This window comes from Rhinatrema bivittatum, chromosome 11 (assembly GCF_901001135.1).
Source record: "Rhinatrema bivittatum chromosome 11, aRhiBiv1.1, whole genome shotgun sequence".
NCBI lineage: Eukaryota > Metazoa > Chordata > Amphibia > Gymnophiona > Rhinatrematidae > Rhinatrema > Rhinatrema bivittatum.
The window spans coordinates 74,731,171-74,743,543 of NC_042625.1; the positions used below are offsets into that span (position 1 = coordinate 74,731,171).

Below are 12,373 nucleotides of genomic sequence, written 5' to 3' on the forward strand. Positions count from 1 at the left end.
GAGCATCGGTATATTAAAAGAATTTAAATAAATAAATAAATAAAGGAGTTGGTCAAAAGAGCCAATCAGAAGGGAGCAGATGCCAACCAATCAAAATGAAAAAATAAAAATAGCCAATCAGAAAGTGAGGATAAAGGGCTTGAGGGGAAATCTAATTGTCAGAGAAAGGCAGACCACTTGGTTTTTTTTTTTTTAATTCCATGTGGTGAAAGGGTATTTAGCTGTGGTTAAGGCAGCTAGTGTAGCTGGGTTTAAAAAAGGTTTGGATAAATTCCTGGAGAAGAAGTTCATAAACTGCCATTAACCAAATAGACTTAGGGAATCGCCACTGCTCATTACCGGCTTTAGTAGCATAGGATATGTTTAATGTTTGGATTCATGCCAGGTACTTGCCGGGTACCTGGATTGGCCACTGTTGGAAAAAGGATGTTGGGTTTGATGGAGCCTCGGTCTGACCCAGTGTGGCAACTTCTTATGTTCTTAAGGTAAAATTCCAAAAATAACCCAGGACAACCACCCTGCTGCACCTATGGAGTGGGCTGCAGGATTGGAATGCCCAACCTAATCCAGAGATCCCAGGCAAGGTGGAACCCAGGCCTCCAGGTAGGCCAAAAATTCTAACAGAGTAAAAAAAAACCTCCAAAACTCTCAACTAATACTGCCCTCCTTAGCTCTCTGTAGAGAGCCGCTTATAAACCCACAGAGGAGAAAATCCTCAAAAGGAGGGGCTGTTCACGAATGGATCCTCCCTGGCCTTCCCTATTTTTTTTCCCTAACTGGACTATCTTTAGTTGACTAACAGAGATTACACAGGGCATACTGGTAACGGAACCATAATGTCTGTTACAGTAGCATGACATACACACTTCCTCCAGTAACATTCATCCTGACTAATGCTAGCATTACCTTCCTCTCCTATCCCTTGAAACTGACTAGAGTAATATAGCGATGGGGCTGCAATCCCTGTCTCTATGAGCTGAGGTGATGGACAAACACTTCAATTCTACCCAGTTCAAACTCAGCATAGGTCTTACAGTTCTCACAATCATCACCACCAGGCATGGAAAAATGTCCTCTGAGTAGTGCTGCATGGTCCTCCTAGGGCTTAGCTGGAAAACTCAGGCTAGAAGCAGGATGGAAACCTATTTCCTCCATTGAATATGGAAGCTCATCCAGGTAGGTTCCTCGTCAGCATTCTCCTACAGTATTCTACCTTGAACTAAGAGAGAGCTCTCTAGAGGGATTACACAAAACACTTGGGGTTTCACTAGCTGTTGAGTGAGGGCTTAAAGGAATGTATGCCCTATTAACAGGCATGGCCCAAGAATGTCTGGGAGCATTTGCTCACACTGTGCCATGGGCTCCACAGTAAAACTGAAACTCTCCTGCAGAGATTTTCCAGAGGGGAAGGAAAGTCATGTGGGGTACTTAAGGCACTCACAAAATATTTATATGGAAATATGTTCTTTTCCAGAAAAAATGCAGGAAGAGATCAACCAGGTGATTGGTCAGGACCGTCCCCCTGCCATGGAAGACAGAAAGAAGATGCCGTACACTGATGCCGTGATCCAGGAAATCCAGCGATTTGCTAGCATTGTTCCCCTAGCTCTGCCTCACCTAGTAATGCAGGACACCCAGTTAAACGGCTACAAGATACCAAAGGTACTTTTTTGGAGTATGGCCAGAGATAGAGGCCACAGGGCTGATAGTAGTTAGCATGTTTTGTTGGCTCACTACATTGTAGTGCTGTCACCTCCTGTTTTCCAGGACACCACTGTCATTCCTGTGCTAGCTTCAGTTCATCACGACCCAGCACATTATGAGAAACCAGAAGTTTTCGACCCAAGAAATTTCCTGAAAGAGAATGGCTGCATAAAGAAAAATGATGCCCTAATGATATTTGGTGCTGGTAAAATGTCATTTTATTCTTGTAGTGTACAGAACACCCACGCACATTACCCTAACCTATACATGTGTGTATTGTATTTTTTTTTTTTTTATACTTTCGTTCACTACCAAAGGTCACAGATAAGAATGGACATAACGTATCACACCCACCACTTAGTATTTATGATGAAACTATGTTACCGTAACCTGATGGCACCTGTTTAGTGGATAAAAATCAAGACATCTACCAACATTAATATTTGTGCCTTGTTGTAAACCATTGTGATGGTAGCTAGCTTAACGACGGTATAAAAAAGAGTTTAAATAAATAAATACAGGACTGGATTAAAGAGTGGGCCAGAGGCTGGGAGAAGGGTGTTTGAACAGGAGGCAGGGCGGTATCTCCCCTCTCGGGGCGCTGATCTGCCCTGCCTGGAGCTCCCAACTGGAGCATCATCTTGGTCTGGCCCCGGTAACCCTCTTAGAAGTAAATTTTCAAGGGGGTTTTATGCGTAACATAGCATCTACCGTACGTGCTTGAGTAGAATGTATGTGTGGGTATGTTTACAGTTTTCCGGGCAGAAAAATGGGGTGGACTAGGAGCATTCTGAGGTGGGTTTCAGAAGCACACCACAGTAGTTGCTGTTTTGTAAACGAGAAACATATATACATGACCAAACTTATTTGTACACTTTTACACCTGCTAATTGTTTGGTGCAAGTGAAATTGGACAGCTGCAGTATTTGGTTGAGAGGTCTGGACGAACTGATGAAAGTTCAGGGTGAAGTGCTAGAGGATCTGGGTGAACTGGAAAAGTTAGCAGCAAACTGATGATTTCAAATACATACACAAGTATTTTATACAATACCCATGGGGTAGATTTTTAAAAAAAGCGCGATCGCGTACTTTTGTTCGCGCAGCAGGCGCAAACAAAAGTACGCTGGATTTTATAAGATACGCGCATAGCCGCGCGTATCTTATAAAATCCTGGATCGGCGCGCGCAAGGCTGCCGATTTTGGGCAGCCTGCGCGCGCCGAGCTGCGCAGCCTGCCTCCGTTCCCTCCGAGGCCGCTCCGAAATCGGAGCGGCCTCGGAGGGAACTTTCTTTCGCCCTCCCCTCACCTTCCCCTCACCTTCCCCTCCCTAACCCACCCCCCCGGCCCTATCTAAAACCCCCCCCCCTTACCTTTGTCCTTCGATTTACGCCTGCTAGAAGCAGACGTAAATCTACGCGCGCCAGTGGACTGCTGGCGCGCCGTCATCCGACCCGGGGGCTGGTCCGGAGGCCTGGACCACACCCCCGGGCCGGCGCCATGCCCCCGGTCCCGCCCCCAAAACGCCACGTCATTCGGCCCCGCCCCCGACACGCCCCCTTAAAAAAAACCCCGGGACTTACGCGCGTCCCGGGGCTCTGCGCGCGCCGGCGGCCTATGCAAAATAGGTGTGCCGGCGCGCGAGGGCCCTGCTCTCGTAAATCCGGGCAGATTTACGCGAGCAGGGCTTTTAAAATCCGCCCGATATTGTATTAAATGCCTGCTGCATGTATAAATGAGGATTATTACACGTGCATGCATACCAGATGGTATACACTCAGAGTGTTGAAAGAACTGAAAAATGAATTCCTGTTCAGTCCAGACAAGTGGGTTTTGCAGAGATTAAAAACCTTTCTGGCACTGCTACATAACCGAGAGAGCCACCTGCAGTCCCTCAGTATTTCTCTGTCTCCAAAAGACAGGAGAGGTACAAACCTGCAGTCTGAGAGAGATTAAAAAAAAAGAAAGAACATTTTTGACAATTAGAATAAGAAGAGCTTAGAAGAGCTCCCTGAGACATTTAGCTATCCATTGTTGTCTAGAGACTTCAGGTTGTGGGGGCATTTTATACGTAAGACCCCACAAGTAATCTATGCGATCATTTGTCCCTGCAATTTGATTCATATTGGACAAAATAACAGGGTCATTCATCAAATCACGATGGGCTGTTATCGCATGCGATAACACCCACCCTAATGCACGCAATAACTACCGCATCACAATGTCAATATTCAAATTACGGAAAGGGGAGGAGTTTGAGTGGACTTTAGGGAATAGCTACAACTATTTAATTAGCGCTATGGGGGAAATAGTGTGCGGTGCGGCCGCAACTGCAGTGGGCGAAAATGCATCACCGCAATACGGCTGGCTGCTCACTATCACCCCCCCACCCCCCGCCCCTTTTATGGCTGTGGCACATCATAACACTATATTTATAGTGGAATGATGAATGCAGGGGTCAGTGAGCTATTGGGTTACGTATTACAGAACACTTGTATTCATAATCAAAAGTTACAGACTCCTTTGGTAGAGCATTGGAATGATGCCGTCCATACAGGTGATGCCACTGTTGGAAACAGGATGCTGGGCTTGATGGACCCTTGGTCTGACCCAGTATGGCATGTTCTTATGTTATTGGTCATAAGTCACATTATCCAGAAGTAAAGGGGAAACATTTCAGAAATTTTGTTATGTAAATAACAGATTTATTTATGAATGGGATATTCTTATTCTGCAGGGTTTAAACCAAGAAATTCAAGGAGACAGCAGAACTTCAGCTTCTTGGGGAAAGCAAAGGAGAAAAAAAAAAGTCTATTTTATCCTTATTTCAGAAAGCTTCTTGCATATATTTTTCTGTGTTTGGTGTAGCGCTAGACTTATATTATCTATTTTGTCCTAGATATTAATATTGCTGTTTTAAACTGTTGTGGGTTGGTTTAAGCAAAAAAAAACCAACTAAAAAAGCAAAAAAAAAAAAAAGGGAAGAGGCTCTTCAGCTCTGGGCCGGTGAGACACAATGCATGGTAGGGGGTCAATCAGGTATTCAGTCTGCTTTGAACTTCAAGGAGACAGTACAACTGCAGCTTCTTGGGGAAAGCTAAGGAAAGAGCTTAACTTAGCTAGCCTATCTGGGGGAGGGTCTGTAAAAAATCAATAGCAGATACAGTGTCCAGTGAACAGCCCTGGCCCAGTGTTAACTGTTTAACTCACTCCCACCCTGCCCCTTTACCCACTCACCCCTGGGATTGTCTTTCTGATATAGGCTGCCTGAATACACAATTGGTAATTAGATAAATTAAAACTTTAGTCATTCCTCAGGTGTTATCCATCAAATAAATCTACCAAAATGAGGTCTATCCAGTGTAACTATTGTGGAGCCTTTAGTTTGAGGGAAACTTAAGGCTTGCCCCATTTGTTTGGAACTCTCTTCCCTCAAAAAGGAGCTGGCTAAAGCAGAATTAGCTGCAATAAAGAAAGCTTCACCCAATTCACAGTATTCCAAAATTAATACCTCATTACCACAAAAAAAACCCAAAACTCAAGGAAAAAGAGGTTTACAGTGGGCTCAGGTAGGATAAGACCTGTGACCCACAGACACCCATTCTACACAATTGTGCAGCCCACAAGTCTCCTCCCCCCCCCCCCCCCCCACTTACACAGGGCAACAAGGAACTCAAAAAACATCATTACGGTGGGCTCTGGTAGAGTAAGACCGGTGATGCAGAAACACACACTCTCTCAAGTAACACAAATACAAAACACCTTATCTGTATCACATAAGTATAAAGCTCTGGTGAAAGAGATTGGCGTGGTATCTGAAAAGAAAGAAGGAACCCAATGCATACAGAAATTCCAAAATACAATCAATAACCAAAGAAGAAAGCTCATTGTGCTGGGTGATTCTATCATCAGAGGCATTAATTTGGAAATTACTTATGTTATGTTCTATAGGGAAACACTACAGTTAAATACCTCCCAGGATCATCGGCCGGCAGAAATGCCTTTCAGATAGTCAGAATGATCCAAGAAGAAAGCAAAGACTCTAAAGCTGATATTATCATCCATATGGGAACCAACGACCTTGCTAGTAACAGAATCCAAGTGGTACAGAGAGATTTCCAGTCTCTAGCGAAACAGATTAGTCACATGGCCACAACCATCGCTTTTTCAGAAGTGTTACCTGTTCAGGGAAAAGGGAAGGAGAGACTAAGCCATATTGATAACTTCAATGTATGGCTCAAATCCTGGTGTAAGGAACAAAGTTTTGGATTTATTGGGGGCTGGGGTCGTGTATGGAATAACAAAAAGCTATATGTCAAAGATGGCTTACATCTCTCTGTGACAGGAAAAAGGATCCTAAGAGATAAATTCAAATTCTATGTCATAAGGCATTTAAACTAGAAGCTAGGGGTGGCAGAAAGAAATTAGAATGTCACCCCCAAATACAAATACAAACGCATTGGAAAGGGTGAAGTGGATAACAAAACTCAACTAAGTAAGTCACAAAAGGAGTCCAAGAAAAGCAGTAACCTGAACGAGAAAAGCTGGAAAGCTATGAGCACAAATGCTCGTAGCTTGGGCAATAAAATCCGAGATCTGCAAGCCCTAATGGTGGAGGCGGACTTGGACATTGTTGCTGTCACAGAGACGTAGTTCACAGAATCTCATGATTGGGATACGGCAATACCGGGCTATAACTTATTAAAGAAGGACAGAGAGGACAGGAAAGGGGAAGGAGGAGCAAAGAAGAAGCTTTATGGGCCATCCTAAAAAAAGATGATGGGGCTTCCGTTTTTATTGGCGTGGTTTACAGGCCTCCAAATCAAATGGAAGAGCTTGACAAAGATCTAGTTGAAGAAACCCAAAAGATGGGAAAGGAGGGAGAAGTGGTGATTGTTGGAGATTTTATTCTGCCGGATGTAGACTGGAGAATCCCTTCTGCAGAATCTAACAAAAGTAGAGAGATAGTGGATGCCCTGCAAGGGGCTCTGTTCAAACAAATGCTAATGGAACCCATGAGGGAGGAAGCTATACTCGATTTAGTTCTCACTAATGGAGATAATGACTCTAATGTCCAGGTGGGTGCCCACCTCAGCACCAGTGATCATCATACAGTATGGTTTCATATCACAAATAGGATTCAGCGAAGCAGCACGAAGACCCGAGTTTTGCAGTTCAAAAACATGGACTTTGATGAAATGGGAAGTACCTGGAGGAAGAACTAGAAGGCTGGGAGAAAGAGAGAGATGTGGAACAACAGTGGACCAAACTAAAAGGAGCAATTACCAAGGCAACTAATCTATATGTTAGGAAAGTAAAGAAAAGCAAGAGAAAAATGAAACCTATCTGGTTCTCAAAGGAGGTGGCTGAAAAAATAAAAGCTAAAAAAACAGCATTCAAGAAATATAAAGAATCACAAAGAGAAGAACACAAGGAAGGATATATAGTGGAACTGAGGGAGACGAAGAAAGCAATCAAGAAAGCGAAAATTCAAGCGGAAGAAAGGCTTGCCAAAGAGGTAAAGCAAGGTGACAAAACATTTTTCAGATACATCAGTGAAAGAAGAAAGGTCCAAAGCGGTATACTGAAATTGAAAGGTGAAAAGGATCAATGGGTGGAGACAGATGAAGAAATGGCAGAAATATTAAACGAATACTTCAGTTCAGTATTCACTAAAGAAGACCCCGGAGAAGGACTGACACTAGTTAACAAGAAACTGGAGGGAAGCGGAATTGATGAAACTCCGTTTACGGAAGAGAATGTATGGGAAGAGCTAGGAAAACTGAAGGTGGATAAAGCCATGGGGCCTCAGGATACTGAGGGAGCTCAGAGATGTGCTGGCAGCTCCACTGTGTGACCTGTTCAATAGCTCCCTGGAAACGGGAGTGGTGCCAAGTGATTGGAGAAGAGCGACGGTGGACTCGCTTCACAAGAGCAAGAGCAGACAGGAGGCTGGAAACTACAGGCCAGTTAGCCTTACCTCGGTGATGGGAAAGGTATTGGAGTTGCTGCTGAAGGAAAGAATTGTGAACTATCTACAAGCAGCAGAACTGATGGTCCAGAGGCAGCATGGTTTCACCAAGGGAAGGTCCTGTCAGACAAATCTGATTGACTTTTTTGATTGGGTGACTAAGGAATTGTTGTGTCCGTCGGTTCCCGACGCCCCCTCTCCGCCCTCCTCACCTTTTTGGCGCCTCCCTCTTCGTCCAATGGAAGATTGGCTGCTGCGGTGTCTTTCTGCCGTGGTCCTCCGGCATCCCCGGACCAGCTCCACGCTGCTAACCGCCATGTTTCCTGGAGGCCTAGGGGCGCGTGCGCGGTGCAGCCCCGACTTAAGTACCGGCGATGGCGCGAACCCCCGGGGCAGTTCCCGAAGATGACGTCACCCGCGACAGATATTTAAGGTCTTAGAATCTGCTAACACATCGAGTTAGCATGGAATGAAAACAGACTTGCTTTGACTTTCCAAGCTACTCTGTCTCCTCGGACTAACCAGGGGTACCCGCTCCTCGGGGGCCTCGCTTTCTCTCTTACTTTGTAGATTGCAGTCTGGAACCGGTACTCGCTCCTCGAGGGCCCTTTTTCCAGGACTTCTTCGAATTCACTTCTGCCTGGAAGTCAGCACTGCCTACTACATCTGTGAGTTACCATCACTCTCTCAGAGCTTTCCCTGGAACCAGGTACTCGCTCCTCGAGGGCCTATACTTTCCAGCTCCTGGGCTTCTATGAGACATTGTGTGAGTGTTACCATCAGGTTTGGTACATGTACTCTGCTTACCTTGCCTACTCACTATATTTCAGTTTCTCTACAGCTCAGCCTCCAGGGATCGCTGTTCCAACTTCTGAAGGACTGCAGCCCAGCTGGGTATTCTGGCTCACTATTGCCACCTCTGGTGGTTCAGTATACTGTTTAATAAAAGAACTAGTTTGTGTCTGTCTCCATACTCTGAGCCTGACCAGTGGTCCCTCTTGGGGTCTTCCCTGGGGGTGTGGTCATCTGCCTCTGGTCCAAGGATCCACCCACAACTCTCCTAAATATTACAGATTGCTATCTCTTCAGCAGACTGTTAACTCCAAATTGAACAGATTGGTAACTCCTATCTGATTGCTCCTCCCATCAGATAGCGGTTTCATTACAGGAACTGGATCGAGGAAAAGCGCTCAGTGTCATCTACTTGGATTTTAGCAAAGCTTTTGATATGGTCCCGCACAGGAGGCTGGTGAATAAAATGAGAAGCTTAGGAGTGAGTGCTGAGGTTGTGGCCTGGATTGCAAACTGGTTGCCGGACAGAAGACAATGTGTGATGGTAAATGGAACTTACTCTGAAGAGAGAGCAGGTGTTAAGCGGAGTGCTGCAAGGATCGGTGTTAGGACCAGTCCTGTTCAATATCTTTGTGAGCGACATTGCGGATGGGATAGAAGGTAAGATTTGTCTTTTTGCGGATGACACTAAGATCTGCAACAGAATGGACACGCCGGAAGGAGTGGATAGAATGAGACGGGATTTAAGGAAGCTGGAAGAGTGGTCAAAGATATGGCAGCTGAGATTCAATGCCAAGAAGTGCAAAGTCATGCATATGGGGTGTGGAAATCCAAAAGAACTGCATTCGATGGGGGGTGAAGGGCTGATGTGCACGGAGCAGGAGAGAGACCTTGGGGTGATGGTGTCTAAAGATATGAAGTCGGCGAAACAATGTGACAAGGCGATAGCTAAAGCCAGAAGAATGCTGGGCTGCATAGAGAGAGAAATATCGAGTAAGAAAAGGGAAGTGATTATTCCCTTGTACAGGTCCTTGGTGAGGCCTCACCTGGAGTACTGTGCTCAGTTCTGGAGAGCGTATCTCCGAGTGGACAGAGACAGGATGGAGGCGGTCCAGCGAAGGGCAACCAAAAAGGTGGAGGGTCTTCATCGAATGACTTATGAGGAAAGATTGAAGAATCTAAATATGTACACCCTGGAGGAAAGGAGGAGCAGGGGTGATATGATACAGACTTTCAGATACTTGAGAAGTTTTAATGATCTAAAGACAATGGCAAACCTTTTCCATTGGAAAAAAATCAGCAGAACCAGGGGTCACGATTTGAAACTCCAGGGAGGAAGACTCAGAACCAATGTCAGGAAGTATTTCTTCACGGAGAGGGTGGTGGATGCCTGGAATGCCCTTCCAGAGCAAGTGGTGAAGACCAAAACTGTGAAGGATTTCAAAAGGGCGTGGGATAAATACTGTGGATCCATAGGGGTAGATTTTAAAAAGCATTTACTCGAGCAAAACTGGTTTTTGCTCGAGTAAATACACTTTACTCAAGTAAGTGGGCTTTTCAAAATTGCTACAATATATGCCATTGAATTGTCCATAGGATTTACTCAAGTAAGTGCACTTTACTCGAGTAAATAGCTTTTGAAAATTGCTACGATAGTATGTCACATTTACATGCGTAACTCCTTTGAAAATGACCCCCATAATGTGTAGAGGATGTGAATGAAGAGAAGAGGCATGGGGGTGGCTTGCGGGAATGACAGCTACTACCTGGAGATAAATACCCTAATTCAACAAACATACTCACTGTTAATGCGACTCCAACATTGCTCTATGCTTCAATGGCAAGAGGAAATGTGGAAAAATTTGCATTCACAAAAAAGCGGGGGAGTAGCTTGCTTGTTGCAGCGGTTACTACCCCAAACCAAATAAGTCTGATACTTCACTTTCAATGCATATCCAGCATAGCTCTCTGCTTCAACGGCAGGGGGAAAGAGGAAAAGAGGATTTATATTCAGGCAACAACCAACAAGGTCTGAATTACATAGCCTGGGTAAACAAATAATTATGGGTGTAGCTTGCTTATTGCGGCAGCTACTACCCCTAACCAATTAAGCTAGATACTTCACTTAGATGCAGCTCCATCACTGCTCTCTACATCAATGGAGGGGGTGGAAGGTAACTAGAACCAAAAAGTTATTAATAAGGGCCAAGAATAACAGATAAGTATGAGGGAAAAAAAAAGTGTGAAAGCTTGCTGGGCAGACTGGATGGGCCATTTGGTTTTCTTCTGCCGTCATTTCTATGTTTCTATGTCATTTGTATGAGTGGTTGGCTCTTTTGTAAAGAGCAGACTACTGTGAGTTATTGTTGACTGGAGGCCTTTACATTTTCGAAGTTGATGCAAGCACGCATGCACAGTGTTTTTGATGTTGGCGTGTATCAGTCATTGATGTGGTTGTGGTGAGTTCACAGTAGTTTGGAGGTGCCCAGGCTAATAAAGATGGTTTTTTGGAAACAGATATTTTTTATGTTTACAGTGCTGGTATAATATTGGGTGATTCATTCATTTTGAAATAATTACGTATATGGAATGGTCAGGGTAATGTTTCAGATTAGTAAGTAGTCATAGGTCTAACCAAGTCAGTAAGAATTATTTATATAGGATTTTGTTTATTTAAATATTATTATATATATATTTTTTTTAGAGAATACACGGTGATACGTATCCAGTTCCTATTTGAGGAAAGGTTTGAGAGGATATTTCCTTGAATTGACGATTTGGTTGGAATCAGTGTGAGGAACAGCCCAAGATAGAAGATCTAACATACATTTAGTAACATAGTAATGATGGCAGAAAAGGACCAAATGATCCATCCAGTCTGCCTAGCAAGCTTTTTATGGCAAAATCTACCACGCTGTGTAGATCACAACCAGCTTTTTCCTAAGGGTAGTCTATTCAGATACTATCCTCCTTATCATAAGGATTGGGGGTAATATTTACAATCAAAAGCTAAGCAACTGTCAAACTCATAAAAAAATTACTGCTAGCTACATTTTTACTGGATAAGGAGCCTTCCTGAAATTTCTGGCAATGCTGATTTGCTTTACTTTTTGACTTAGCCGTAGAAGCAATCCTGTGCTTTTTCCCTTATGTCTGCATATCACTATTTATTTATTTATTTATTTATTTATTTTGTATACCGACATTCGATCGAGATATCACATCGGTTTCCAGGTAACAGGTTGAATAGTGCGAGATCTGCCCTATTTTACATTTAACAAGATAACAATTGATTAAACTATTGAAGTAAAAAACATTGTAACATATGAATACAAATGAATGGGAGTATAATTTGTAGCATCTAACCTATATACAATATATACAGTTTGAATTGGTTACGATTACGATTAGTTCTGGTGGGAATAGGGGGGGAAAAGGAGGGGGTGGTTGTGAGGGGGGTGATATGCGGTAGTGCATGTAAGGGTCAAGTGGGCAGGTTTTCAAGAACATGCAGTTGAAGGGGTTGGGAATCCGGAGGGAAGGCTTTCAAGAACAGCCATGTTTTTAGCTGTTTTTTGAAGACTTGTGGTGAGGGTTCGTGTCTGAGATGAGTGGGGAGGGAGTTCCATAGGGTAGGGCCAGCTATTGTAATGGCTCGTTTGCGAGTTGCATTGAGGTGAGCATTTTTGAGATTTGGGATGGAGAGGAGACCTGTGTTGGAGGATCTGAGGTTCCTTTGTGTGGTGTATGGTTCCTTTGTATGGTGTATGATCACTACCCTCAGATCGTAAAATTCGGGGCCCTATGTCAGTTGCTGACTGAATCCAATTCCCCTGTTCACCCCCCCCCCTCCACCTTCAAAGTGGAGAGTGATGTTGCAGTTGCATTAGAAGTACCTGCACACCATCC

The 12,373-nt window shown here is 44.2% G+C and overlaps 1 protein-coding gene across 1 annotated transcript in view; it reads left to right on the top strand.

Moving 5' to 3' along the window:
- Positions 1–12,373, top strand: part of LOC115072976 (cytochrome P450 2F2-like) — a 100,185-nt gene that overhangs the window by 85,214 nt on the left and 2,598 nt on the right. The window contains exons 8-9 of the mRNA XM_029571045.1: positions 1,475–1,662; positions 1,768–1,909. Of these exons, the coding sequence (XP_029426905.1) occupies positions 1,475–1,662; positions 1,768–1,909 (330 nt within the window). The remainder of the gene's footprint in view (positions 1–1,474; positions 1,663–1,767; positions 1,910–12,373) is intronic.